This window comes from Monodelphis domestica, chromosome 1, assembly GCF_027887165.1.
Source record: "Monodelphis domestica isolate mMonDom1 chromosome 1, mMonDom1.pri, whole genome shotgun sequence".
Lineage (NCBI taxonomy): Eukaryota > Metazoa > Chordata > Mammalia > Didelphimorphia > Didelphidae > Monodelphis > Monodelphis domestica.
Window position 1 is genome coordinate 594,022,061 of NC_077227.1, and position 26,905 is coordinate 594,048,965.

General features: G+C 48.5%; 1 protein-coding gene across 2 annotated transcripts; it reads left to right on the plus strand.

Annotated features, from left to right (window-relative positions):
* Nucleotides 1–397: 397 nt before the first annotated feature.
* On the plus strand, nt 398–18,356 carry PDLIM2 (PDZ and LIM domain 2). Of its 2 annotated transcripts, XM_056813695.1 has the most exons (11): nt 398–570; nt 1,556–1,598; nt 2,689–2,783; nt 3,510–3,661; nt 6,132–6,198; nt 6,297–6,451; nt 6,613–6,679; nt 12,778–12,890; nt 13,114–13,259; nt 15,666–15,783; nt 17,767–18,356. In XM_056813695.1, the coding sequence occupies exons 3-11, from the start codon at nt 2,691–2,693 to the stop codon at nt 17,942–17,944; spliced, it is 1,089 nt and encodes a 362-aa protein (XP_056669673.1). In that variant the 5' UTR covers nt 398–570; nt 1,556–1,598; nt 2,689–2,690; the 3' UTR covers nt 17,945–18,356. The 2 variants fall into 2 exon arrangements, with proteins under 2 accessions (XP_056669673.1, XP_007476540.2); XM_007476478.3 differs by lacking the exon at nt 1,556–1,598.
* The last annotated feature ends 8,549 nt before the right edge of the window (nt 18,357–26,905 follow it).

A 26,905-nucleotide genomic window follows, 5' to 3' on the forward strand; every position in this document is an offset into this window, starting at 1 on the left:
TTTCCCTCTCACTCTCTCATAGGGGCAGCCTCAGTTTTAGGCGCACTGGGGTGAGGGGAAACTGAGGAAGGAATGGGGAACACAGCGCAGGGCTGACAAGGGAGATCTTCGAAGCTTCAGGTTTTCGAAGAAGATCTGGAGACTTTCATCTAAGGGCAGCCCTTTGAGGGAGCAGGAGATGGATTTAAACTTATCCGTGAGCGTCTCGGGTAGGAGCTTGATCCGCCTCTCTCAGCGCAGCTGGAGGGGAGTGAAACTCTCCAGCAGAAATGGGATGGGGGGCGGGGGGCGCTGCCCTTCTGCTCCGCCCCGCAGACCAGGGTACTGCCCCTAGGGCAGCGACCCCAGCGCTTCGGCTGGCCTGGGAGGAGGCTCCGGGGCGCAGCTCACCACTTCAGGGGCGGCCCCGGATCACATGGGCGGAGGCACCTCCCGGAGCCCCGGGCGGGCTCTCCCTAGAGCTGACGAGCTGCGGCGGCGGTGAGAGCAACAGCTGCCCACTCTTAACCTACTTGCGCTCCATTCCCTAGCCCGGGCGGACTGGCGGCCCCAGCGGCCCGAGCCAGCCAGGTAAGGACGGCCCGGTCCGTACAGGTTAGGGTGGCAGCACCCACCTGCCCCTTTCGCGTTCCTCCTCCTTGCCTCCGAGGCTCCCTGGGCCTCCTTTCTCCTGCGTCTCTGATCTTCTGGCCCCCGCAGCGTCTTCTGTCTTCTGCCCTTTCATCTCTCGTGCGCCCTTCCTCGCTTTCCTGTAACCCTGACTGTGCCCTCCTGCACCCTGTCTCTACCTGCCCCCCAAACCCAGCTGCCTTTTCCTGTCCTCTTTTCCTCACTCCTGCCTCCGTCCTGATTCTGTTTCCCCTCTCCTCTCCTGCCTCGTCTCCACTCCCGTGCTTCTGTCTCTCCTTTTTCTGCTCCGGTCTCCTGCTCTCTTCCGTCCTCCCTTCCTGCCCTTATCCTCCATCCCCACACCCCATCTACGCCCCCCCCCATTTCCCTTCTATAGTCCCCCGCCTCTCCTCTTGGTTCTCACCATCTCCATCCTCCTTACTGGTATGCTCTGTCTCCTATTCCTCCCCTTCTCTCCCCAAACACCTCAGCCTACCATACCTGGGCCCCCAACCTCTAGTAGGTGGAAGCGGCTATCTTACTAAAAGGCAGATTCCAACCTGCCAGGTACTTTGGCCCCAGAACTGGGGAAGTCACCCTATTTGGGGAAAGCTGGGAGGGAGTCTTGGCGCCTCTGATCAGAGCCAAGGAGCCAGAGTCCACTCAGCTCAAAGGTCTGAAGACTAGCTGAGTGCTTTCCCAGTATCTCATAACTGCCTGCGCAGTGCTGTCATAATGAGACCGGCTGGCTTTGGTTCCTGGGTTCTGGCAAGATATGTCGCCAAGATGAAGCCAGGTGGAAAAGTCAGAAAATCAGACTCTGGGAGTCTAAGAGAAGGGGTCAAGGGCTGAAGGGGAGCGGGGAGCCTTGAGAAATGTGCTTGGGACGGGGTGGAGGGGTCGGAGTAGGAAAGTGTACTTAGAAAAGAGATTCTTCTTTTCTTAGGGATCTTGTATTGGTGTTCTCAAAAGGCAGCTGGGCATTCCAGGTAAATTCCAGGGGTGAATTATGGGAGGTGGGGGTGGAGAAGGGATGGCACCGGTTATATGTGGCAGAGGTCTAGAGACCGAGCTTGGATGGACAGGATGCAGGGAAGGGTGCTTAGAACCTAGCTGGGTGGGTATCTGGCCCGCTGGTATCCCAGCCTGGCATACATACTTCCTGCCCAATCCCAGCTTAGGGACTAAAGGGTCAGGAAAGTCTCTAAAGGGCAGGACTGCTGGAAAAGTTTCCTTGCCCAAAGAAAGGGAAGAGGAAGGAAAGGATGCCCATCCCTCGTCCTGCCAGGCACCACCCCAGAGCACCCAGAGCCCCACCACCAGGCTTGTCTGATGACTCCAAGAGCAGGTTGCCTCCCATGGCCTGGCTAGCACCAAGCAATGGGTGTTCTTGACATGTCAAAGGACTTAGAAGGCTTTTTTTTTTTTTTTAAACCCTAGCATGGCTGCTCTGAGGGCAAGCAAACACCCCAGAGGGCGACATGGGTTGATGGATGATGGGGAGATGGCCTCCTTCCTCTGAGAAGTGCTGGTCTTTCCCAAACACTCGGTCCTCTTTGGGGCTCGTATAGGGTGCTGTCCATCCTGGGTGTGGGGTCCGAAGTGTGCCTGCACAGACCCGTGCACGAGCTGGCACAGACCCACCTTTTCTGGCCTTTGAGGGCTTCTGACCCCTGAGTTCTGGGCTCTCTCACAACCTCTTCCTCTTCCCCTACCTCCTGAAGTGTGGGAGTGGCAAGAGGAAATAGGTTATATTGTGGGTTTTAGAGACCAGCAGCCTTGTGGGGCATGAGAGCACTGCATGATGGGAGGACAGAGAGGAAAGACAGTGGTTCCCCCCCACACAATCTCCTCTCAAAGCCCCCTGGGCACCACGGTGGGCAGCTGATTTCCTGGGAGTCTCTAGTTCTTAGGACACAAGGAGGGGGCATGCGGGGAGAAGTGTTACTGTGCCTCTGCAGTGGGTTTAGTCACTTCCTCTCCCCTTGCCCCACAGCCTCAGTGTGATTGTTCGCTGGGGCTCAGCCATCCCGGTCTCCTCCCCGGGCTGCCATCTTGTTTCTTTCTTTCCTTTCTCAGACATGGCGCTGACTGTGGATGTAATAGGGCCTGCGCCCTGGGGCTTCCGCATCACGGGGGGCAGAGATTTCCACATGCCCATTGTGGTGTCCAAGGTAAGGGCTAAGACTAGGAGGCAAATTGGCATCCAAGTTAAATGAGATCATTTGGGCAAAGGGCTTTGCAAACCTTAAATCGCCATATAAGTGTTAGCTATTATTATTAAGAGTAAACACCTGATGTTCACCCCACACACACTTCGCTACTGAGCTACTTTAGAAAAATCTGTATCTGGAAGGGATTGAAGGGGAGGGGTGCCATTGCTCTGGAAATAAGGGGGGGGGGTGTATTTTGGTCCAGGCTTCCAGGGAATTACAAGTGTCTAACTATAGGGCCTGTTCTTGTTCTCCCTCTCCCCCTAATCACTGGTAACTATCTTGGGTGATTATTATCGTGAGAGGCCCAGAGATCAGGCTTAGTGCCGTCTTCCCCGCCCCCCATCTGGGCACAAGACGGAGGGGGTCCTATTTGAGAGTTATTCGAGAAGCTATAGGCCAAAACTATCACCGTGCCTGAAATTTCACCATTAGAAATGAGGTCTTTAGGGATTTTCCAATATGGGGAGCCCTCTAGGGAAATGCAACTCTCCCGGGGAAGACGGTGCCTGAACTGTTGTTTCTCGAAGGTCAGCTGAGAACAAGGCCTTCGGACATAGGCGGGATGGATGCCCGGAGCGGGGAGATGGCAGGGATGTATTTTTACAGTTTGGGGGGAAGGAGAAGGGAATCGCTCCATACCCTAAGCCGAGCCCCTTCTGACCCACCGTTCCTTATCCTCTGAAGGTGACTGAGCGGGGAAAAGCCGAAGCTGCTGACCTCCGACCCGGGGACGTCATTGTGGCCATCAATGGGGAGAGCGCGGGGGGCATGCTTCACGCGGAGGCCCAGAGTAAGATCAGACAGAGCCCGTCCCCTCTGCGGTTGCAGCTGGACAGGTAGTTTGGGGGCCCCTCTCTACCTAAGGAGATGAGTGTCTCCCCTTACCCACTCACCACCGGCATGGTCCAGGGCCCCCAAAAGGCTTGGGGGATCCCTCCTTTGGCATGGAGCTTCTGGGCAGAGGCAGTACTGGTCAGAGGGAAGCTGGGTGGGCACCCCCATTCCTGTAAGCTCATGGAGGGTGGGGGCTCCCAACCTCGGTGTGCAGCGACGGGCAGGGCAGGGCGGGTTGGCATCGAGCACCCGGTTGCCCAGGTTTGACTGGTTCCTGGGAGTGTGCAGGGCGTGAGCATGGGCGGGATATGTGGGCTCCTCAGGAGTGAGGGGGAAGCCGCTGTGATTTGGCGTCTCTCCTGAGCGGGGTCCCCCCTGGCATCTCGAAGCAGGCGCAGTATCCCTCCAGGCTGGGGTCCCGGCGGGGCGTCTGCATGGCAAGCGTCTCACTCCCTGCCATCGCCCAACTCTCCTCCCTTTCCAGGCTCTTCTCTCCCCCTTCCAGCGGCTATGGTGGGGTGTTGAGCCTGAGGGCAAGGGTTATGGGGGAAACAGGTGGCTTGTCTGGGGTTGGCTCCCCTGGTGACTCAGAGACCAGGAATGGAGAGATCCCCAAGCCAGGAGATACCTCCGGGAGGAGCTCCCTTTGGCCTGAGTCACGGCCTCTGGCTTGGGGAGAGGGCACCGTCTGTCCCTCCGTGCCGCCCCCTCTCCCAGGGCCGGAGGCCGCCATGATCTCCAGGGGACGTTGGCGCCTTGGGCACGACCCAGTTGGGTGGCCAGATCTGGTAGACCTGAGGGCCCTCTGCGGCTGCCATCCTTGGTTTCTTCCAGCCACTCCTTCATGCCTTTCTGGGCTGCGAGTGTTTACAGAAGTGGTTCCTGAGGCCGGGAAGGGCCTCATGGCATCTGGGAATAGGACCAAAATCCACAGCAGGCAACAGCCTGAGTAGGGGTGGGGGAGTCGAGAACACGATCCAGCCTCCCCCTCCGACCCATGGCCGGGGCTGGTGAGTCTGCAGCCAAGTCCCTCAGGACCTGGCGGGTCAAGGCCTCTCCGGCCAATCCCTCCTTTGTGGCTGCCCCGGGTTCCCTGCCCTCCTGAGCCTCCCACCCCCTCTGCCCGCCTTGGGCTCGCTTCTGCGGGAATCAGAAGGGTAGAGGGGTGTTCTGTGGCGGGCCCCTCTCCCCCTCCCCTGAAGTGGCCAGACATGTAAGAATTGATGTGGTGGCGCTTAGGACAAGGCTGCGCAGGGAGGGGAGGGGAGGGGGTCACCTCCTTCCTCCTCCCGGACACCCCACCCCCAGCCCTTATCCGTGGCCTGGCTCCTGGCCCCTCAATGACTTCCAGTGCTCAGTTCAAGACCATTCCTAAGCCTAGAGAAGGCTCTAGAAGGGGTGTCCAGAACAGGGTCGAAGTAAGGGCAGTGGCACGACTGGGTGGCCCTACCCTATGGAAGCGTAGATGGCTTCAGCACACACAGAGAGGCAGCCAGGTGGCCCAGCGGGGAGAGCGAGTGCAAATCCTGACTCAGACGCTTACTAGCTGGGGGCCCTGAGCAAATCGCTTGACCGCTGCCTGCCTCAGTTCCCCTGATTGTAAAACGGGCATAGTAAGCAGCTACCTCTCAGGATTGTTGTAAGGATCAAATGAGGTAATAGACGTCAAATGCTTTGCAAACCATAATGCATTCCACAAATGCTAGCCCTTAATTTTATTAGTCTCATTCGACCCTCAGAATCGGGCCATGAGCCTCATGCTGCCTCCTGCATCCTTGCTTTACAGATAAAGTGACAGAAAGAAAGGTTCTGTGGCCCTCGGCCTGGCGAGCCTATTTCCTTTGGAGTCCCACTCCTGGGTCTAAGGGCTCAGGACTCAGTTACTTGATAAAGGGTTGAGCCAGAAAGTGGGTGAAGTCTTCTGTTTGGGACAGGTTTGTAGGGAAAAGATCATCAGACTGGGAGTGGAAAGACCTAGGTTCTTCCTAGCTCGGTCACTAACTGACTGCGTGACCTCGGGAGTCACTTTGTTTCTGAATAAAAAATTAAATATTATTTAAAATTCAGTGAAAAATAGGGTCTCAATAAAAGCAGAAGTGGGGATTTCCAATTCAAATTCCATACTGTTTTGGAGACCCCATCAGGGTGAATAAAATGCTCACAAAAAGCTTACTAAGCCATCTAAATGTGAAAGTGCAGAGAGACAGAAATCAACTGCTTTGGCCGAGAGTGACCCTCTGGCCAAGGGCCAGACAAAATGATGGGGTGCAGGGTGTGAGATAAGAGCATCTGGCTTTCAGTTTGAGCTCTTCCAGCTCGACCTCGAGAAAATCATTTCCCCGTTTAGTATCCTTATCTTAAATGAGGGGGTTGGACTTCAGGTCCCCTCCTGGAGGGGTGACCCTTGAGAGCCTGACCCGCTTTGATATTTGAAGATCTTCCCCATCAGTCTCTTCCTTCTCCCATCCCCAGGTCCCGGGCATCCTCTCCCGGCCAGGCCAATGGTGGGAGTCCCCTGGAATGGGCCTCCTGTTTCCAGGTGAGACATCCGCTCCCCATCGCTGTCCTGCCCACGGGGGCCTTGGGAGTCCTTCCTAAAGTCTCCTTGGCCTGGAATTGAATCTCTTCTCTTTCCAGAACCCCACAAGGACCAGAACTGACAGCCAGACTTCCCTCCGGTCCTCTTACTCCAGTCCAGCCTCCCTCAGCCCTCCACCATCTCGAAGCTCTTTTTCCACTCCACCCCCTGCCACCTTCCACACCCTGCCGGGAGAGGTGGTGACTGGCAGCAGGTGAGAGTCGGGGGACGAGGCCACCTGGGTCCAGTTTCACATTTAATGGGCTGGAAACCTCTGTTGTAGCCTCTGTGTTCAGCCCCTTCTCCCATAATTCTTAGAGGGGAATGGGTAGCCGTCGTCAAACCAGAGTCAAAGCTCTCTGCTTTTCTCTTCAGTTTCCAGAGCTTGTCCTGTTCCCCTGCCGAACACCTGAGCTCTCGGGGCCAGCTGAGCAGCCGGCAGGTAAGGATGCTGGGAAGAAGAAGGAGGCAGGGGTTGCCACGGTACCACCTGGGCTTGCCTCGCCCCAGGACCCCAGGGGGAGAGAGGGAGGTTCTCCCACCGCTCACTTCTTTTCCCCGGAGGGCCAAGAGCAGTTTTGCCCCCATGGGATGGGTTCCTTTGTGCCGGGGCTGTTCACTACCTCCCCTCAGTTTTCTCAATTCCCGAAAGCCTCAGCCCCCACACTTGTTGGCTTCCTCCTTCCTTTTGTGTTTCTCTTGGGCTGAGAGTGAAATAGTTTTGCTGCTGTTATTGGGACGCTTCCCTTTTGGCTCCCACTCCATCTCCTGAGAAATTCTTCTCCCCTTCCAAGCATCCCCCTCCCCCTGCTGCAGGGCTTGTTCTTCCTCATTCTAAGCCTGCTTCTCTATTTTTTGATGGTGTAGACAGTGCCTGGCATGTTCTGACTCGACGGATGTCCTCCTCCCATGTGCGTTCTGTCCCTTGACCGGCCATGGCCTAAGCCCCCTTACGTGGAGGGCGAGGGGGCTCTTGGGATGGACTTCAGCTGTTGGGGGGCGAGAGCTATGGGATCCAGCTGCTGGGGTCAGGGGAGGAGTGTCCGGCTAGCCCCCAGAGCTGGCCTCCCGTGGGGCGAGGGTTTCTGGGGATGGAGGATGGGGCAGAAGGGCCAGGCTTTTGTGAGAAAGGTTTGACCAGGTTGGTCAAATGGCTGATAAAGACTAGGACCACCATGATGCAGGAGGCTGTAAGGGAGAGAGCAGAAAGATGGGGTCTTGGGCAGCTAGGTGGCTCTGCCAGGTCTGGAGTCACTTCAGATCTGTCCTCAGACACTTCCTGGCTGTGTGACCCTGGGCAAGTCAATTAACCCCTTTTGCCTAGCCCTTGCCTTTCTGTTACTAAGATGGAAAGTAAAGTTGTTTTTTTTTAAGGCATGTTCTCTCTTTCCAAGATTTTTTTAAAATTTGGTTGTCTTTTGTTTCAAGGAGAACTGTGAGGCACAGTAGATAGATGGAGTGCTAGACCTGGAGTCAGGAATACTCATCTTCCTGAGTTCAAATTCAGCCTCAGTCCCTTTCTAGTCCTGAGACCCTGAGCAAGTCACCTAACCTTATTTGCCTCATTTTCCTCATCTATAAAATGCACCGGAAAAGGAAATGGCAAACCATTTCAGTTTCCTTGTTCAAGAAAACCCCAATTGGGGTCACAAAGAGTCAGACACACCTGAAAACGACTAATCACAGAAAAATGAAGGTTAGTAGAAATTCAGGGAAGGGAGAGCTCTCTGGGAGGTCAGGAGAGGCTTTGTGGAAGATGTAGGACTTGATCTGAACCTTGAAAGTTAAGTTAAAAAAAGTTAGGAAGAGATGTTGGACTAGGGAGGTGGAAAGTGTGGGAAGAGAGCATGAATAAAGGTAGGAGTGTAGTTTATGGATCAGGAGAGCATGAGGAAATCAGCCTGGAAGGTTAGAGACTGTACAGGATTAGGGAGAAATGGAAGCTGAGGGAAGAGAGTCAAGGTGGGGTTAGCCCAGAGAGGTTTCCAGGGTCTGGAAGATGCCTCTGCTTCGACCCTCTGAGATTCACATGGAGCCCTGGGGTCCTAGAAAAGCTTCAACTAAGGCGAGGTGACTGGAGCTTTGTCCTAGAGCAACAAATTTCAAGGATAACATGTACAGTTCTTTAACAATGTAGAATCATAAAGCTTAGCTTAGTAACCAAGACTGATTAGTTAAAATAGAAAGCTCTCTGGAGGTGGGCTGGGGTGGACTTCTCCCCTGTCCCATTCTGCCATTCAGCATAGCCTTGAAATTGATATCTTGGGGTCAATGTCTTCCCTTTGGGGGCACTCTCATGTCTCTTCTTTCCCACAGGGGACATGCTTCCTGTGCTTGTCCTGGGCACAGGCTGTGGTGTGATGTGGTGTGTAGAAAGATGGGTTCTGAGTCAGGAAGGTCTGAGTTCAAGACCTGCTCCAGACATTTGCTAGGTCTGTGACGGGACAAGTCACTTAATCTCTGTCTGTCTCAGTTTCTTTGTCTGTAAAATTTCTTGTCTGAAAAAGGAAGAGAAGGGAAGAAGGAGGAGAGGGAAGAAAGAAGGATGAATGGAAGGAAAAATGGAGAGAAGGAAACAAGAAGGGAGAAAAGTAAGGATGAATAGAAGGAAAAAGAGAGGGAAGGAAAGGAGGAAGGGAAAAATAAAAGAAGAATGGAGGGAAGAAGGGAGGGAAGGAAAGGAAGGAGGAAGGGAAAAATGAAAGATGAATGGAAGGAAAAAGGGAGCGAAGGAAAGAAGGGAGAAAAGGAAGGATGAATGGAAGGAAAAGAAGGAAGGAAAGAAGGAAGAAGGGAAAATATGAAATATGAATGGAAGGAAGAATGGAGGGAAGGAAAGGATAATAATAGCACCTACCTCTGAAGTGTATTATGAGGATCAAATAAGGGAGTATTTATAAATCACTTTGTAAATTTTAAAATGCTGGTAAATGCTAGCTTTAAAATTTATTAATAATTATATTTAGATATTATATTTGTTTTTAATAAAAACAACAGTTGCCATTATTGTTGGCCCCAAATTCTTATGTAAGGAAGGCCCTGGGTCCAAGTGTCCTTTTTTTTAACCCTTATTTTCTGTCTTAGTTTCAATTCCAAGAGAAAAGAGTGGCAAGGCCTACGCAACCAGGGTTAATTGACTTGCCCAGGGTCACACAGCTAGGAGGTATCTGAGGACAGATCTGAACTGACTCTAGGTCTGGCAGTCTATTCACTGAGTCTATTCACTGAAGCCTCTTTCTAGGTGCTGCTGCTGAAATAAAAAGGGAAGAAGAAAAGGAAGGAAACAAACTTTTATGAAGTCCCATCTATGTGCCAGGCACTGTGCTAAGGGTTTAAAAAATATCATCTTGTTTTATTTTCATAACAACCCTGAGAATTAGGTGCTGCTATTATCTTTCACGTCATTCTATTTCACAAACGAGGACATCGAAGCATCTAGAGGTGAGAGGACTTGCCCAGGGTCACACAGCTAGCAAGTGTCTGAGGCTGGATTTGAACTGACTTCTAGGCATCTATAGGGAAGCTGGGTGGTGAAGTGGAAAGAGCACTGGGCTTAGAATCAGGAAGAATCATGAGTTCAAATCCAGCCTCTGACATGGCCTTGCTGGGTGACCCTTCCCTCAGTTTCCTTATCTGTAAAATGAACTAGAGGAGGAAATGGCAAACCACCAGTATTTTTGCCAAGAAAACCCCAGATGGGGTAGGAAGAGTCAGATATGAATGAAACAACTCCTTGACTCTATTGTATCCATCTAGCAGATTCAGAAACATCCAATTTCACTAGTAGAAGAGATCTCAAAGCATCAAAGATTTGGGGCCAGAAGGGACCTCAGAGGTCATCCCGGCCACCCCCAACCCCATTTTACAAATGAGGAGATTGAGGCAGCCAGAAATTCAGGGTCACATTGCTGGCAAGTGTCTGAGGCAGAATTTGAACTCTGGTCTTCCTTCCTCCCAAGTCTAGAACGAGTATCCCACTATATATTGCCTCGAGTTGTGGTGAGTGCATCGAGTGAGGCAGGCGTCCCAGGCACAGCCTCTTGGTGGCAGGGGCCCCGTGCCGATAGGGACTTGGACCAAAGCCCTCCTGTGGTCTAAAGGCTGGCTTTGAGGCATCGCCTCTCCCTTGCTGCCCTGGCTCCCCGCCAAACCAGGCACATCTTTCCCTCCAAATCTTTCCTGCCTCTCCCTGTTCTCCTTGGCTTTTGTTATTCTCCTTTTTCAAACTCTACTCATCCTTTGAGCTCCTTAAAGCCTTGCTGGATCACCCTGGTCCAATTGCATCTCTATGTTTTTCTCCTTTAATAGCAACTGTCATCTGCACAATGATTTATAGTTTGGGGAAACGATCACATTATTTTTCCCTCGACAATCCTGTGAGGCTAAGTATGGCAGGTATTATTATGCCCATTTTATAGATGAGGAAACTGAGGCCAGAGCAATTAAATTACTTGCCTGTGGTCACTTAACTATATGTGTTCCAGAGGCAATATTTCTTTCCATAACACCACGCTGCCTCAAAACAAACAACCAGCTCCTTTTCATCTTGGCTTTTTCCCTAGAGAACCTGGGCACCTTCTTGGTGAGTTGGCACCCCTAAAATGACAGAGGTACCAATGAGTTACCACTCCAGGGTTCTCAGCTGCATCTCAGAGGCATCTGGTGACCATGAATGGCCTTGACCTAAGATAGGAGACTCTTTTTCTTCTTCTTTTTTTAATCCTTCTCTTCCATCATAGAAACAATACTGTATATTGGGTCCAAGGCTGAAGAGTAGCAAGAGCTGGGCAATGGGGGTTAAGTGACTTGCCCAGGGTCACACAGTGAGCAAGTATCTGAGGCTAGATTTGAACCCAGGACCTCCTGTCTCTTAATCCATTGAGCCACCCAACTGCTTCTGAAGATTCTTCTAATCTTGGCTCTTTCCCTCTCCCCCACACCCGTTCTGTGATATTATCTGCAAAATGATGGGCTGGGCAGTGGTCCCTTCCAACCTTGACCTTCTGAGATACTGATACCCATTGATATACTCTCTGCCAGTTTCCCAGGGGATAGATAAGCAGGACTCAAAGCCTGTGGGAGTAAAGCTGAACGACAGATGTTTTGTAAGGGAGAAAGCCGTGCAGGGACCTGCTCCTCCAGCCTTAGGGTATAGAACACACCCAGAGAGACCCTAGGGAGTTCAAGAGTTCATCCCCCTACGCCTCGAGCAGTAGGTCTGAGATCAGAGAACCTAGGTTCACATTCCTCCCTCGGAAAGCTTACAGCCTTGGTGACCCGAAGGCACTTAAACAGACCAGTCACTTAATTTTTCTAGGGCCCATCCTTCTCCACTGTAAAATGAGAGGCAGACTCAGTGGCCTCCAAAGTTCTTTCCAGCTTGGGAATAAAAGCGAGGGGCCTTCTTGGAGCTATTGGGGATGCATGTGGAAAGTGCTGAGGCCTGGGAGGCAAGAAATCTGGGTGGTGGGCCTTAGGAAGAAAGGAAAGAAGGAGGGAGGGAAAAAGGGAAGGGAAGAGGGAAGGATAAATGGAAGGAAAAAGGGAAGGCAGGAAAGAGGGAGAGAAGAAAGGGGAAAAGGAGAGTAAAAGGAAGGGAAGGAAAGGAGTGAGGGAAAGAAGGATGAATGAATGGAAGGAAAAAGGGAAGGAAGGAAAGAAGGAAGATAAATGGAAGAGAAAAGGGAGGAAAGGAAAGGAGGGAGGGAAAGAGGGAAGGAAAAAAGGAAGGAAAAAGGGAAGGCAGGAAAGAGGGAGAGAAGAAAGGGAGAAAGGAGAGTAAAAGGAAGGGAAGGAAAGGAGTGAGGGAAAGAAGGATGAATGAATGGAAGGAAAAAGGGAAGGAAGGAAATAAGGAAGATAAATAGAAGAGAAAAAGGAGGAAAGGAGGGAAAGAGGGAAGGAAAGAAAGAAGGATGAATGGGAGGAAAAAGGGAGGGAAGGAAAAGAGGAAAGGAAGGAAAATTAAGGGAAATAAGGGAGGAGGGAAAGAATAAAAGAAAGATGAGAAGGGAGGAAATAAGCATTTATTAAACACTTGCTGCATGCCACACATTCTGTTAAGGACAGCTATTTTCTCAATTTTCTTTTTTTTCTATTTTCCATTTTCTATTTTCTAATTGATCCACAGCAATCCTGGGAGGTAGACACTACTATTACCTCCATTTTACAATTGAGGAAACTGAGGCAGGTCAAGGTGAAATTATTTGCCCAGGGTCATGCAGCTAGTAAGCGTCTGAGACGGGATTTGAACTCAGGTCTTTCTGATGCTAGGTACAGTATTCAATCCACTGTACCCCCCCTACCCAAATAATACTCCCTATGGGTCTCAGTTTCCCCCTCTGTAAAAGGAAAGAAGTGGTGTCTCAGGTGCCCTCAAGTTGAGGTGGCCCTTTCCTGTACCCGGGGAATGCTCGTTTTCTTGGTCAGCGAGAAAGCCGTGCCCTCTAGTGTTTAGCAGGAGAACAAGCTGGCTGGATAGGAGAAAGGGGTGTGCCCGCCCCGGCTGACCCATCCTCTTCCTGCTCCTCCTTCCTCCAGGCTGGGCTCGGTCGAGCTGGCGACTCTGCGGTCTGGGTGCTGCCGCCTTCCCCGGGGGGCTTCCGAGGTTCCCAGCCCTCCAGCCCCAAACGATCCTTGAGTCCCAAGCGCAGGTAGGCAGTGAGCCTTGGGAGGCCAGGGGGCCCTGAAAACAGGGAGGGGAGGGAGAACCTGGGGATCCCGGGGTGGGGTGAAGGTTTTCACCTTAAGCAGCTCCCAGGGATGGCCAGCCTTTCCGCCCTCTTGCTGCTCCTCCGGCCTCCCCCAGCCTCCATTCCTCCCTACCTCCATCGCTCCTTGGTCTCCTCCCTCTGATTCCTGCCTCGTTCTCCGCAGTGTGGACTTTGAAGGGGGAGGGCATCTCCTTGAGGAAGATTCTGAGGTCTTCAAGATGTTACAGGAGAATCTGGAAGCTCGGACCGCCCCAAGGCAGTCCAGTTCCTTCAGGATGCTTCAGGAGGCCCTGGAGGCAGAGGAGAAAGGTAAGGGCTGAAGCAGGCCTTGGGTTTGGGGAGGGGAATCCCCAGGAGTCCAGAGAGCCTGCTAAAGCCCCACCATCTATTCCTCCCTCCAATTCAGTGCACACAAGGATCGTGCTATCACCCACAATGATGGTGAGCCACCACCTCCATGTTTAAGAGTTCCCCGTACCTGAAACACAGACTCGACCTTCCATCTCTCCCTCTGCCCCCCCTACTCTTCGGACACAGTCCCCAACCTGGGGGCCCTCCGTTTTCTCCCAGCCCTGCACTAACCACTCTCGACTCTCTCCTCTTTTCCCTCCGTTGACCCCTTGTTGAGCTGGTTCCACTCTCTCTCTGAGCCCTTATCACCATTTCCTGCTGCCTTCACACTCACACCCACCTTGGGCTACTTTGTGGAGGCAGGGAGAGCCATATAACTGTTCTAACTGGATCCACTACAAACTTAGGTTGCCCAGCCTCCCCTGGACCTTCCTGCTTACCTCCTTCATCAGCTCACAATCCCATTCTCCAGGGTGGCTCTTCCAGACCTTTCCATCCCTCCTCAGGCCTCCCCTGGCTCCCAATAGATCACCCCCACTCTCTCAGCCCAGAATCCGGGCAGTTGGGGTTAAGTGACATCACGGTGTCTGCGGCCAGATTTGAATCAAGGATCTTTCTGTCCAGGCCTGGCTTTCTGTCCCTGAGCCACTTAGCTGCCCCTCCAGTGATCTCTTCACTGACCAACTCAATGGTCTTTTCTCAATCTTCATTTTTCCTGACCTCTCTGCAGCCTTTGACCGCGCCACTCACCCTCTTCTCCTTAATATTGCCTTCTCTCTCTCTCTCTCTCTCTTTGTCTCTCTGTCTCTCTCTGCCTCTGTCTCTGTCTCTCTTTTCTGGCCACCGCCGTTTCCTGGTTCTCCTCCTACTTCTCAGACCACTCCTTCTCTGTCTCCTGGGCTGGATCCTTATCCACATCTTCCCTTTTAACTGTAGGTTTCCCTCCCTGGCCCTCTTCTCTTCTCCCTCTGTACTACACTTGGAGATCTCATCAGCTTCCCTAGACTTAGTGACCGCCTCTATGCTGAGGATGCTCACATCCACCTTTCCTGCCTTAATGTCTCCATTGACCTCCAATCTGTGTCTCCAGCTGCGCCTCAGACTGGGTGTCCAGTACACATCTTACTATGTCCAAAGCAGAACTCATTATCTTTCCCCCTAAATCCTCCTCTCCAATGACCTCCTCTATTCCCGTGGAAGGCATCACCATCTTCCTGGGCTTACCACCTAGGAGTCATCCCGGATTCCTGACTCTCTCACCCCCCACTCCCATATCCAAGCTGATGCCCAGACCAGTCCATTTCACCTTTGCAATATCTCTCGAATCCCTCCCTTCTGTCCTCTGACACTGCCCCCACTCATCAGCCCATACCTGTCTGGAGTCTCTCCCTGGCCCAGGCCATCCCCCATTCAGCCACTAAAGTGATTTCCCTAAAGCACAGGTTCTGGCATCGTCTATCCTCTACTCAATAAACTCCACTGGCTCCCTATCACCTCCAGGATCAAATACAAATTCCTCTGTTGTACAACGCTCTTCCTAACCTAGCCTCCTCACATAAACCCCCTCAAACAAACAAACAAACAAACTTACGCCTCTCCTTCCCTTCCAGTCTTCATACAGCCACAGAATCTTTGATGTTATGCTACTGGCCTCCTGGCTGTTTCATGAACAATACACTCCAGTCCTCCGCTCTGGGCATTTTTCTCTGGTTGTCTTCCGTGGCTAGAGTGCTCTCCCTTCTTCTCTTCATCTTTTCATTTTCTCCAAGTCCCAACTAAAGTCCCATCTTCTACAGGAAATATTTCCCAACTCTTCCTCCAAGTAATTATTTCTGCGCCTTCCTTTGTTAATCATTTCCTGTTCATCTTGATCGCAGATAGCTTGTTTGTCCATATCTGTTTGCTTCTTGTCTCCCCGATTAGATTGTGAGCTCCTTGAGGACAGGGACTACCTTTAGCCTTTTTTGCATCCTTAGTACTTAGTACAGTGTCTGGCATAAAGCAGGTGCTTCATAAATATTTATTGACCGATTGATCTCTGATATAATAGTAATATTAATAAATAATGTTAAAGTCACATTAATAAATAAATGACAATGATAATAAGCACTTACTATGTTCCAGCCACCATGCCCCGTGTAGATATGAAGGGGAAGTAGACAAAAAAGACTGTGGTGGGATCGGGGAGGGTCCTGACTGCAAAGTGGAGACATTCAGGGGCCAAGGAAGACCCATGAAGCAGTTAAATGAAAGAAGGCAGTGTGTGATTTAGCTTGGGGAGGTAGGACGGGGACATTAGTCTCTAAAGGAAGTTCTCTGGTGCGGAGGGGGAGGTGACCCTTGGCCCTGTCTGTCTTTCTGTAGATGGTACTTCTGCTTTCCTGCCCAGCTCACTGAGTCCCCTGGCCTCCCGGCCAGCTGGCGCTACCCAGACCACGCCGCCCAGACTTCACATCTGTGAGAAGTGCAACACCAACATCACGTGAGTGTGGCTGCTGGCCATGGGGGAACGGAGTGCTAGTTCTGGGGAAGGGCAGACACTCGTCTCTGAGAGAATCGGGGTGCCACTCAGGCCTCTTCAAAATCGGCTCTCTTCAGTCTTGGAACTTGAGGCAGGGTGAGGCTAAGTTAGAAGAGAGACCTACTTGTTTGGGGGGGTTAAGCCCCCAATTTTGAGCCCCCAAATTTCAGTTTTGAGGGAGCACCTTTATTACCTTGTCTCTTTCTCCTCTCTTTCCTTCTCTCCTCCATCTCCTTCAGAGGAGTAGGTTAATCAGTCAATCAATAAGCACAAAAAGGTCAAACACTATCCTAAAGCCTTAGGGGCTACAAAAAAGGGCAAAAACACCCCTCTTGGGGTTGGGTGGCTTGGTGAATAGAGAACCAGGCCTGGAGGCAGGAAGTCTTGGGCTCAAGACTGGCCTCAGATGCTTCCTAGCTGTGCACACTTAATCCCAACTGCCCAGCCCTTACCATTCCGTTTAAAAAAAACAAACAAAACAACCCAAAAACTAGCTCCTGTTCTTAAGGCGCTCCCAGTCTCTCGGGGAGGCAACAGGTACATAAATGAGTGCCTACACAATGCAGGCACTAAAGGGTAACCTTAGAGGCCCTTGCAGCTGAGAAAACCCAGAAAGGCCTCCCGAGGAAGGTGGCATTGGGCTAAGCGTTGAAGGAAGCCAGGAATTCCAAGAGCTGGTGATCGAGGAAGGACGGTGTTCCAGGCATGGGGTGTTAGTGCAAAAACCCTGGAGATAAGGGGTGGAGGAGGCGGATGTCACTGGGTCGTGGGGTCTGTGCAGGGCGACAAGAAGCCTGGAAGGCACAAAGAGACCAGGTTGCAAAGAGCTTTACATCCCAAATAAAGAATTTTCTATTTGATTCTAGAAGTAATGTTGAACCACTGGCCTTTGAGGAGTGTTGTGACATGGCCAAAGCTGCACTTTAGTGGCTGAGTGGATAATGATGGGGTGGTGTGTGGAGCCAGGAAGGGCCTTACCCCTGCAGGGATCACAGAAGCCTTTGTGCGACAAGAGGGCACTAGAGCCGAGTTTCCAAGGAAACCAGGGATTTACTCCGAGTGAACGAATTCCAGGCATGAGGGACAGCCAGGGCCTAACCACAGAGATGGAGTGGAGAGTGCCCTGTGCAAGTCACAGCAAAAAAAAGCCATTTTAGTTGGCCTATAGAACTTGGGAATGGCAATAAAAACGTAGGAGAATCTGCACACAAAGGTTGGGGCCGGGTGTAAAAGGTTTTAAAAAGCCAGAGGAGGGAATACTGGATGTGAAAGTCATTTCAGTAGCATCAAGCTCTCCGGGCAAGGCCATGAGTATCATTTTTTCTTTGAAGGACTTTAGTTCTGAATTTCTCTTCTTCTCTATCAAAATCCGTCTCACAGCTATTCCTATTCTATTGCACTTTTTCTCTGCCCTTTTTCTCCTTAAATGGGGTAGAAAGCGGACCCCATAAGCAAGAGAATCCCCACAGCCCCTACCTCAGGCTCCGCTTGACCTTCTGGGGGAGGAGAACCACTTTCCATTTCTCTGAAGTCCCCAGATTTCTGGGGGTATGTGGGCATGCGCCTGGGTGAGCGTTTGTATGCGTTTTGGGGGCCGGGTTTGTGCCCCTGAATGGATTAGGGCGAAGTCGCCAGTTGTCCTCTTTTGTGAATCCTGGGAAGTTTTGGAGAGCGAGACGAGGATCAGTTTTGAGATGGACCCCTAGACGCGGGTTTTCTCGTTGGGGATTGCTGCCGGCAGACTGCCAGACCCTTCCTTTGGGCACAGGAACCAGGCTCCAGACACTCTTTCCCGTTCTGGTGTTTTTTACGCTCCTTCCTCCCAAGCCCACCTGGGTCCCGAGGAGACGAGGTCCCCCGTAGAACGCCTCACCCTTACCTGGCTGACTGCCTCCTGCCGCGCTGGTGTTACTGGTTAGTAACACTTCCTCCCTCCTCCCGCAGGAACCAGGCTGTACGGATACAGGATGGGCGCTATCGACACCCTGGCTGCTATACCTGTTTGGACTGTGGGCTAAACCTGAAGATGCGGGGCCACTTCTGGGTGGGCGATGAGTTGTACTGTGAGAAACACGCCCGGCAGCGCTACGCGGCCCAACACGCCCTCAGCGCCCACTCCTGAAGGGCTTTCTTCCCCTCCCCCATGCCCCCGCTTTTCACCTGAGGAACTGTGCTGGGGGTGTGCGCCCAGGGAAGGGCTGCATGATGGTGGGTAGTGGGCACCTGGGCGCTCTTGGGGGCTGAGCTTCGGGACCATTTCGGGGGGTGGAATATTTTTCTTTTCTGCCGGGCGCTCCCCATCTCCAGGTGTAGGCAGGAAGGGGGAGCTCTCGAGCCCCTTTTAGAGACTTAAAGGGTTGTTTTCCCTGACAAGGTGGGGACCATGCCACAGGGCGAGCTGTGTGCCAGATACTTACGTGGGGTGAGGCCTGAGTGGGTCACAGAGCCAGGCTAGAAATAATTCACTTTGAAAGCCATTGTGTGTAAAAATAAGAAATATATATACCTGTATAAATAAAGGAGATGATGCTGTATCTTCCTCTCAGCCCTCTTCCCTTCTACTACCCTCTCTCTGTGATCTCAAGCTCCAAAATCACATGGAAAGAGTAGTTCATGTTCATAAAGCACAAATGGGTTTACAAGCTGGTTTCTTCTGTCGCCAGGAAGTAAAGGAGATGTGAGCCCTGGGTGACTCTTGAGAGAGGACACTATTCCCGTGTGGGGGGAAGTTGGTGCCAAAAGCATGGGTAGGAAAGTCTTGGAACAATCGATGCTGGTGCCCATTTCTCAGCTGGTGAATCAGGCTCAGAGCAGGTATCAATCTTCCGTCGTTCCCAAATATTTATGGCAGTTCTCTTTGTGATGGCAAAGAACTGGACGTCGAAAGGATGTCCTTCAGTTGGGTAATTGTGACACACGTTGTGGGGCATGATCGTGATGGAATCCTACTGCCCCATAAGAAATGATGGGCAGATGAATTGTTTAAAAATCTTGAAAAGAACTACATGAGATAATGAGTAGAAGAAACGAGTAGAACCAAGGAACAGCTACCTCAATATCTGAAGAATGACTGAAAGTTCATCTCCAGAGAATGAAACACGTAAGAAAGACATAATCTATATATTTTGCTAGTTGATGCCTTCTATGGTATGGGGAGAGAGAGAAGCTGAATTAAGTAAATAAATAATTATTAGTAGTCTTTTTTTTTTTAATAAACCCTTACCTTCCGTCTTCCTGTCTCTAAGCCTTGCTCTCAAACCACTGAGCCACCCAACTGCCCAGTAGTCTGAAAAATAACACATCTTTATATAAGAATTTATTTTTTAAAAATTGATTATTTAAAAAAAAGCCTTACCCTCCACCTTGGACTTAATACTATGTATTGGCTCCAAGGCAGAAGAGTGGTAATGGCTAGGCAATAGGGGTTAAATGACTTGTCCAGGGTCACCCAGCTGGGAAGTGTCTGAGGCCACATTTGAACCCAGGACCTCCTGTCTCTAGGCCTGGCTCTCATTCACTGAGCTACCCAGCTGCCCCCATATAATGCTTTAAAGTTTACATCTTTCTTATGAAATAAGTAGTACAAGGCTTACTATCATCATTTTACAAAAGGAGAAGATGAGACTCAGATGCCTGTATCCATGGAAACTAGTATATGGAGGATCTGAAATTGGAACCTATGTTTCCTGACTCCAAGCCAAATGTTTTTGCCACTGTATCATACTGCCTTTTATGGTCTCAATTTGTCATAACGGACTCTGTTTGCAATCTCATTATCTATAGTGAAGACTGGTCATAGTTATCTTTATGTATGTATGCATGCATGCACATATCTATTCATCTATCTATTCATTCATCCATATTTCAGTAATGCAATGCTTGAGAAAAAATATTTTATTTTCCCCCCAATTTCAGGTAAAAACCATTTTGAGCATTTGTTGTGTTTTTTTTTTAATTTTGAGTTCCATATTCTCTCCTTCCCCCTCTCTGAGACAGTAAACAACATGATACAGATTTTACATGTACACTCATGTAAAACATTTTTCTAGAATAGTCATTTTGTGGAAGAGAACTCAACAATGACAAAAACAAAAAATCTAAAAGATTAGGAAAGAAAGTGAAATATGGTATGTCTCAGTCTGCATTCAGGTTCCATCAGTTCTTTCTCTGGAGGCAGAATGCATTTTTGAACATGAATCCTTGAGGATTGTCTTGGATTGCTTTAATGCTGAGATCAGCTAAGTCATTCCCAGCTGTTCCTCATACAATATTGCTTATTGTGGACAATGATTCCTGGTTCTCTTCACTTTACTTTGCATCAGTTCATGTAAATCTTTCCGGGTTTTTCTTGAAATCCTCCTGCTCATCATTTCTTATAGTCCAATATGTTTCATTACAATCAGAGACCACGACTTGTTCAGCCATTCCCCAATTGATGGGCATCCCCTTGATTTCCAGTTCTTTGCTACCACAAGAGCTTTTTTTGGTTCAAATTTTGGTTCAAATAGGTCCTATCCCCCTCCTTTTTAAAAATCTCTTTGGGATACAGACCTAGTAGTGGCACTGCCAGATCAAAGGCTAGGCACAGTTTTAAAGCCTTTTTTGAATAGTTCCAAATTTACCTCCACAATGATTAGAGTTCCCAACTCTACCAGCAATGCATTAGTGGCTCAATTTCCCCACATCTCCAACATTTATCATTTTCCTTTTCTGTCAAATTAGCCAATCTGATAGGTATAAGGTGGCATCTCAGAAAAACTCAGTTCTTTTAAATGAAAGAAACTAAGATGGCTTTTCTTAGCCTACTGATTTATAAGCTTAACATATATGATATATATATAGGATTTAACCTATCTATAAGCAAAACAAATATTTAGCACATATGTAACACAAACACACATCTTTGTTTTACATACAAGTGTGTTTACACACACACACACACAACAGCAGTGTGGCCAGTCCTCACTAAAGTTTATAAACTTGATCATTTTTGTCTAGATTTATGATTTTCCCCACTATGGTGGGGGATCCCAGTGTGGAAACTCTCCACTTATACAAATGAGGAAATCATTTATAATTTATGGATTATCACTTATTTTATAGTTTATATTATTTATAAATTATAGGTTATAATATTGTTCTATTTATAATTTATAATATAGAGAATGACCCATCCATAAAAAGTTAAGGAAATTACTCATAGTTATACAGCTTTTATGTAACAGAGGCAAGAACTGAACCCAAGTCTTCCTGATTCCAAAGCCAGGTGTACCCAGCTATCTTACATATACAGAAGTCTGTGGAGGGAGGTGTGTGAACTCAGTAAAATTGACTTGGTCCTGAATAAGCCACGTGACTAATAAACAGTTAGAATTGGTGTAAAATAATACCACCTTCTTATCCAGAGAGCTGTGGGGAAACGACAGTATGAGCAAAACTTCTAGCCCTTGGCATGAGCCATTTGCTTGGATTTGTGTACTCTAATTGGTCTAGACTCAGATCTAATCCAAGGGAGGCATGGGCATCATTCCTTTGCTGTGGTGCCCAAAGTGCCCTTGCCGGGTAACCACTCTGGCCCTGGTCCAAGCCATCCAAGCCAGGCTAGAACTAAAAACATTGAAACTAAGGTCCACGTTGGGTCATCAGTAGGGCCCTTTTCAGAAGGGAACCCCAGACCCAATATCAAGCCCAAAATAGCTTGTTTGGCCCAGATTTGGGGCCAGGTCTGGTCTGACATGCTTCCATTCAGGTTAAGATAGCTTCCCTGGCCCATTCATTATTTGTTGACACAAAGATATTAGAATCTAGATGGCCAGTACTAGCTGAAAGAGACCTAGACCTCAGCAAACCTTTGGTCCAACCCACTCATTTTTCAGAGGAACTTTTTATTTAAAAATTTTTTTTCTGTTAACAAGCATTTATTTTTTTCTCTCTCCCACCTCTCCTCCCACTGAAAAAGAATGAAAAACAAAACTCTTATAGCAAATATGCATAGTTAAGGAAAACAGTGCCACTTGGTTATGTCCAAAAATGTGTCTCTCATTCTACGTAAGTCTGTAACTCTTTTAGGAGGTAGGAGCAGCATTCTTAGTCATTGGTCCTTTGAAGTCTTATTTGATCATTTCATTGGTCAGAGTCTTAAGACTTTAAAAATTGTTCATTTTTATACCATTATTATAGAATAAATCATTCTTTTGTCTTTTTTCATTTCACTCTTCATCAGTTCATACAAGTTCCCAACTTTCACAAAAACAGTCCCTTTCATCATTTATATAGCAATAGTATTTTTTTAAACCTTTAACTTCCATCTTAGAATCAATACCAAGGATTGGTTCTGAGGCAGAAGAACAGTAAGGGATAAGCCATGGGGGTTAAGTGATTTATCCAGGGTCACACAGCTAGTAAGTGTCTGAGGTCGGATTTGAACTCGGGAAGACAAGACCTCCAGACTCCGCTGCATCTCAAGATCTCCCTTTGACCTTAAAGTAGTGTGTGAGTCTTGGGAGCAGGTAGGTCTGAGAATAGCAGGGTCCAGCCCAGGATGGCATCAGCTGCATACAGAATCACAGAATTCCCTTCCAGGGAATTGGTATTGCAGAGATGGTGGAAGGAGGCAGAGGATGCTACATGAGCATGGGATGCCTTCTTGGGAGGGTATAGTCTTCAGGACACCCTGCCTTGTTTGCCAAGATCTCATCCTCATTAGGCTCTAGGCTCTAGGCTCTCTACTGGCCCATCCAATGGCTCTTGTTATCCCAGATGACATCATTCCCAGTTATTGCTAGAAAAAGCCCTGGAGAGGTTCAGCCAGTGCTGGCAAGATCAGAGAGCTTTTGCCCCCTCTTGGGCTAGAGTCTAAGTGGATGATGTTATGTGCCCAGGGCTGTTGGTATGGCGGTCTGCTCTTTTTTTATAGGGAATAAACTTGCCCTTTGTTCAAGAGTTCATTCATGAATTGGCCTTTTTGTTGTCTGGTCTTTCCAGTTATGTTTGACTCTTTATGACCCCATTTTGAGTTTTCTTGGCAAAGACACTACAGTGGTTTGCCATTTCCATCACCGGCTCATTTTACGGATGAGGGAAATTGAGTCAAACAAGATTAAGTGCCCGGCCCAGGGTGACACAGTTAGTAAGCATCTGAGGCCACATTTGAACTCAGGAAGATGAACCTTCTTGAATCCAGGCCCAGGACTCTATCCACCGCATATGCCATCTAGGAATTGGGCTTTCCCGTTATATGCAAGTATGGTGATTTCTTTGGTTGAATTTGAATTTTGTAGCCTGGTTCAAGTCTGGCCTTGGAACAAGCCACTTCACTTGTGTGGAAGCCCAGTTTTCTCCCCTGTAAAGTGAGGGGGTCGGTCTAGATGACCTTTGAGGCTTCTTCTGGCTCCAGTCTGAGCCAGAGGATTCAGAGGGTCTGGCTATCTACCACCATCTGGGGGGCGAGAGAGAGAAAGGAAAGAGACGGGGAAAAGGCCTTTCCATTGTGAGGATTTATTTTTCAGATACTGCATTATTTTTATAGCCGGGTCTTAGATTCTAAAGGCCCTCAAGCCAGTTCCTGTACAGGTATTAGGGAGAATTCCCGAGCCAGATCTCAGACTTGGCTCCGTCGGTCTACAGATTTTTGCATTCTCCTTGCCCTGAGAAATGGGGTCTTTTCACAGATGCTGGCTAAGTGGAAAGTCTTTTGATGGTGCTTTCCCCGCCTATGGGACCTGCCCACCTGTGGGGATGGGAAGGGGGGATAGCTTGATTGACCTCCTCTTAATTAGCTGATTGCCAACATCTTGGGATGTTCCAGGCAGGAACTGAACAATGAGCCCCCCCAAAGGCACAGGGTCCTGGGCTAGGAGTTTGTCTCGCGATGTTTGAGAGTCATTTGACCAGGATCAGGATGTCTTGACTGGTCCAATAATAAGCTATTTTAAAATTCAGAAATACTGTCTCTCAAGGATTTCAAGCGCTAGACAATCCACACTACATGGCGCTCCCCAAACAAGTGCCAAACACTTTCCTGAGGATGCCCCTGGAAGGGAGGGTCTCTGATTTTTGACAGCTGGACTTGGGGGTGGGGTTTAAATGATTTTTCCATGGTTGCACAGCTAGAAATGATCAAAGCAAGGAGAGAAGTCTGGTTTCCTGCTTTCCCATTGCTCCCAGCATCTTATTTTGATGTTTAAAATCTCATAGAATCTGGTCCCAATTTATCAGGATTATTGATGTAGAGACACAAGGAACCTTAGAGACCATGTAGCTTAAACCTTTCATTTCACAAATGGGCAAACTGAGGTCCAGAGAAGGTGAATGCCCAGGACCTAGGATGCCAGGTCCCAAGAGCCTGCTTTGCTAGGTACCATGGAGATATAATAAAGACCTGGTTCTCAGAGAAGCTTATAGATTCATTTAGGTGAAAGACACATATGGCAAGAGCTGTGATGTACGGAAAAGCCAGGTACTTCAAAAGGAGAAGGGCATAAGGTCCCGAGGACCTGGGGATGGAGTTCTTTTTCACCTGGGCTCCCAGGGCTGGGGAGGGGACTTCTGAGCTCATTCAGCGCATCCCTCTCATTTAACAGATGAGGAAACGAAGGCCAGAGAAGGAAATGTCTCCCCCCTCCCAATCCTTACCTTCTGTCTTAGTATCGATTCTAAGACAAAAAATCGGCAAAGGCTAGGCAATTGGAGGTTAGATGACTTGCCCAGGGCCACAGATTTGAACCCAAGTAAGACTCCAGGCCTGGACTCTCTCCACTGTGCTACCTAGCTGCCAGAGAAAGAAATGTCTTGTCTGTGATGATACAGGAATTAAGTAGCAGAGTTAGGATTTGAAGTGAGGTTCTTTAATACTATGTTGTTGTTTAGTTATTTTTTCAGGTCAGGTCCAACTCTTTATGGCCCTATGTAGGGTTAGGGTTGGCAAGGATACTGAAGTGGTTTGCCATTTCCTTCTCCAGCTCATTTTACAGAAGGGGAAACTGAGATAAACAGGATAAAATTACTTATCCAGGGTCACATAGCTAGTGTCTGAGACCACCTTTGAATTGGAGTCTTCTTCTTTTTTAAAAAAATCCTTCAGAGGAAAAATGAACATTTATTTTTATTTTAAATTTTTTATTTTTTGGGGGGGTTACACATGTTATCACACAAAACATATTTCCTTATTCATTTTTGAAAGTGAATAATCTTATAAAACCAAAGCCCCAAATCATATACCCAATAAACAAGTGATAAATTGTATGTTCTCATCTGCATTCTGACTCCAACAGTTCTTTCTCTAGATGTGGATAGTCCCTCAGAATTATGAACATTTTATTGCTGTTAGTAGCAAAGTCTGTCCCAGTTGATCATTCCACAATATTGCTGTTACTGTGTACAATGTTCTCCTGGTTCTGCTCATTTCACTCTACATCAGTTCATGTAGGTCTTTCCATGGTCGTCTTGACTCCAGGCTTGGCACTACCCACTGCACTGCCTCAATGCCCATGCTCAAGCCATTTCTTTGTATTTTCTTTCTCTCTTTCCCCTTCTCCCAAGAACTTCTCATGTAACCCTAGAAAAGATTTTAGCTTATCCCAGCTGCATAGTAAGTGCTTAGCAAATGCTTCTTCATTAATTCATCACTTAATGAAAATTAGATAAACTCCTTTCCCCCATTTACAGATGGAGATGATTGCCTATCATCACCCAACTAGTTCATGTCAGGGAAACTTCATGGAGTAAGCAGCAGCACACCCATTAAGCCTTGAATGGAGGGAAATATATATATTTTAATAGAATTTATTCCCAGGTATCTCAACCCTTTCCTTATCTCCCTACACCAGTAGTCACCTGGAAAAAAAAATATATATATATATACACACAGTATGTAAATTTTTTTGTGTGTTTCTATTTATCAATTCTTTCTCTGGAGGTGGACGTTGACAAATCATTCTTCAAATATTCTGTAGCTGTATAGAATGTTCTCTTGGTTCTGCCCATTTTATTCTTCATTATTTAATGTGGGTTTTTTCCCAGTTTTAAAAAAAACTAACCTGATTGGGTGCAACTAGGTGGCTCAGTGGATTGAGAGCCTAAACAGGTACTGGGCTCAAATCTAGCCTCAGACACTTGCTGTGTGACCCTGGGCAAGTCACTTAACCCCCATTTCTTAGCTCTTATTTACTTTCCTACCCTAGAACCAATACACAGTACTGATTCTAAGATTGAAGGTGAGGGTTTAAAGAAAAAAAGAAAGAAATGACTCATTAAGGAACTAAGAGCATCTCAGATCAGTCTTCTGGTATTATAAGACTAATTACCACCAGAGCCTGGTCATCCTATTTTCTAGATAGTTCTAATCATTTCTGTATAATCCCTCTCCAAACTGCACCAGTTTCTCCCAGTCCTTCCTCCAGGAAGCCAAGCAAAGTAAACCTTGGGGTAGGGAAGGGGGCAGGTTGCAGGTGAGGTGAAGGAAGGAGATTTTGCTGATACACTGGCTTAACTTCTTACAAAAGCTGAGGGCTCACATTTAAAGCAAAGGGATTCTGGAGAAGAATGACTTCATTATGAATCTGAAGAAAGATGCTGAAGTCAGAAAATACAACCATGATTATCCAGATCTGAACAGGTGATCTCAGTTAGACTGGAATTTTCCCCTGCCCTCCAAGGTTAGGAAAAGGAGACAAATCCCACTAAGATTTTTTTCCATTTTTTAAACATTTATTATTTTTAGTCCATTTAGAACACTATTCCTTGGTTACAAGAATCATATGATTTCCCTCCCTCCCCTCCACCCACCCTTCCCACAGCTGACCCAAAATTTCACTGGGTATTACATGTGTCCTTGATCAGAACCCATTTCCATGTTGTTGTTTACACTAGGATGTTCATTTACAGTCTACATCCCCAACCACATCCCCTCCACCCATGTAATCAAGCAGTTGTTTTTCTTCTGTGTTTCTACTCCAGCAGTTTTAAGATAATTATTTTCAAATAAAAAACAAACCCAAATATTTCAGAGTTTGAGCTTAAACCTACATTGATATCAGTCCTTTCTGGCACAGTGGATCTGGAGTCAGGAAGGCAAGAGTTTAAA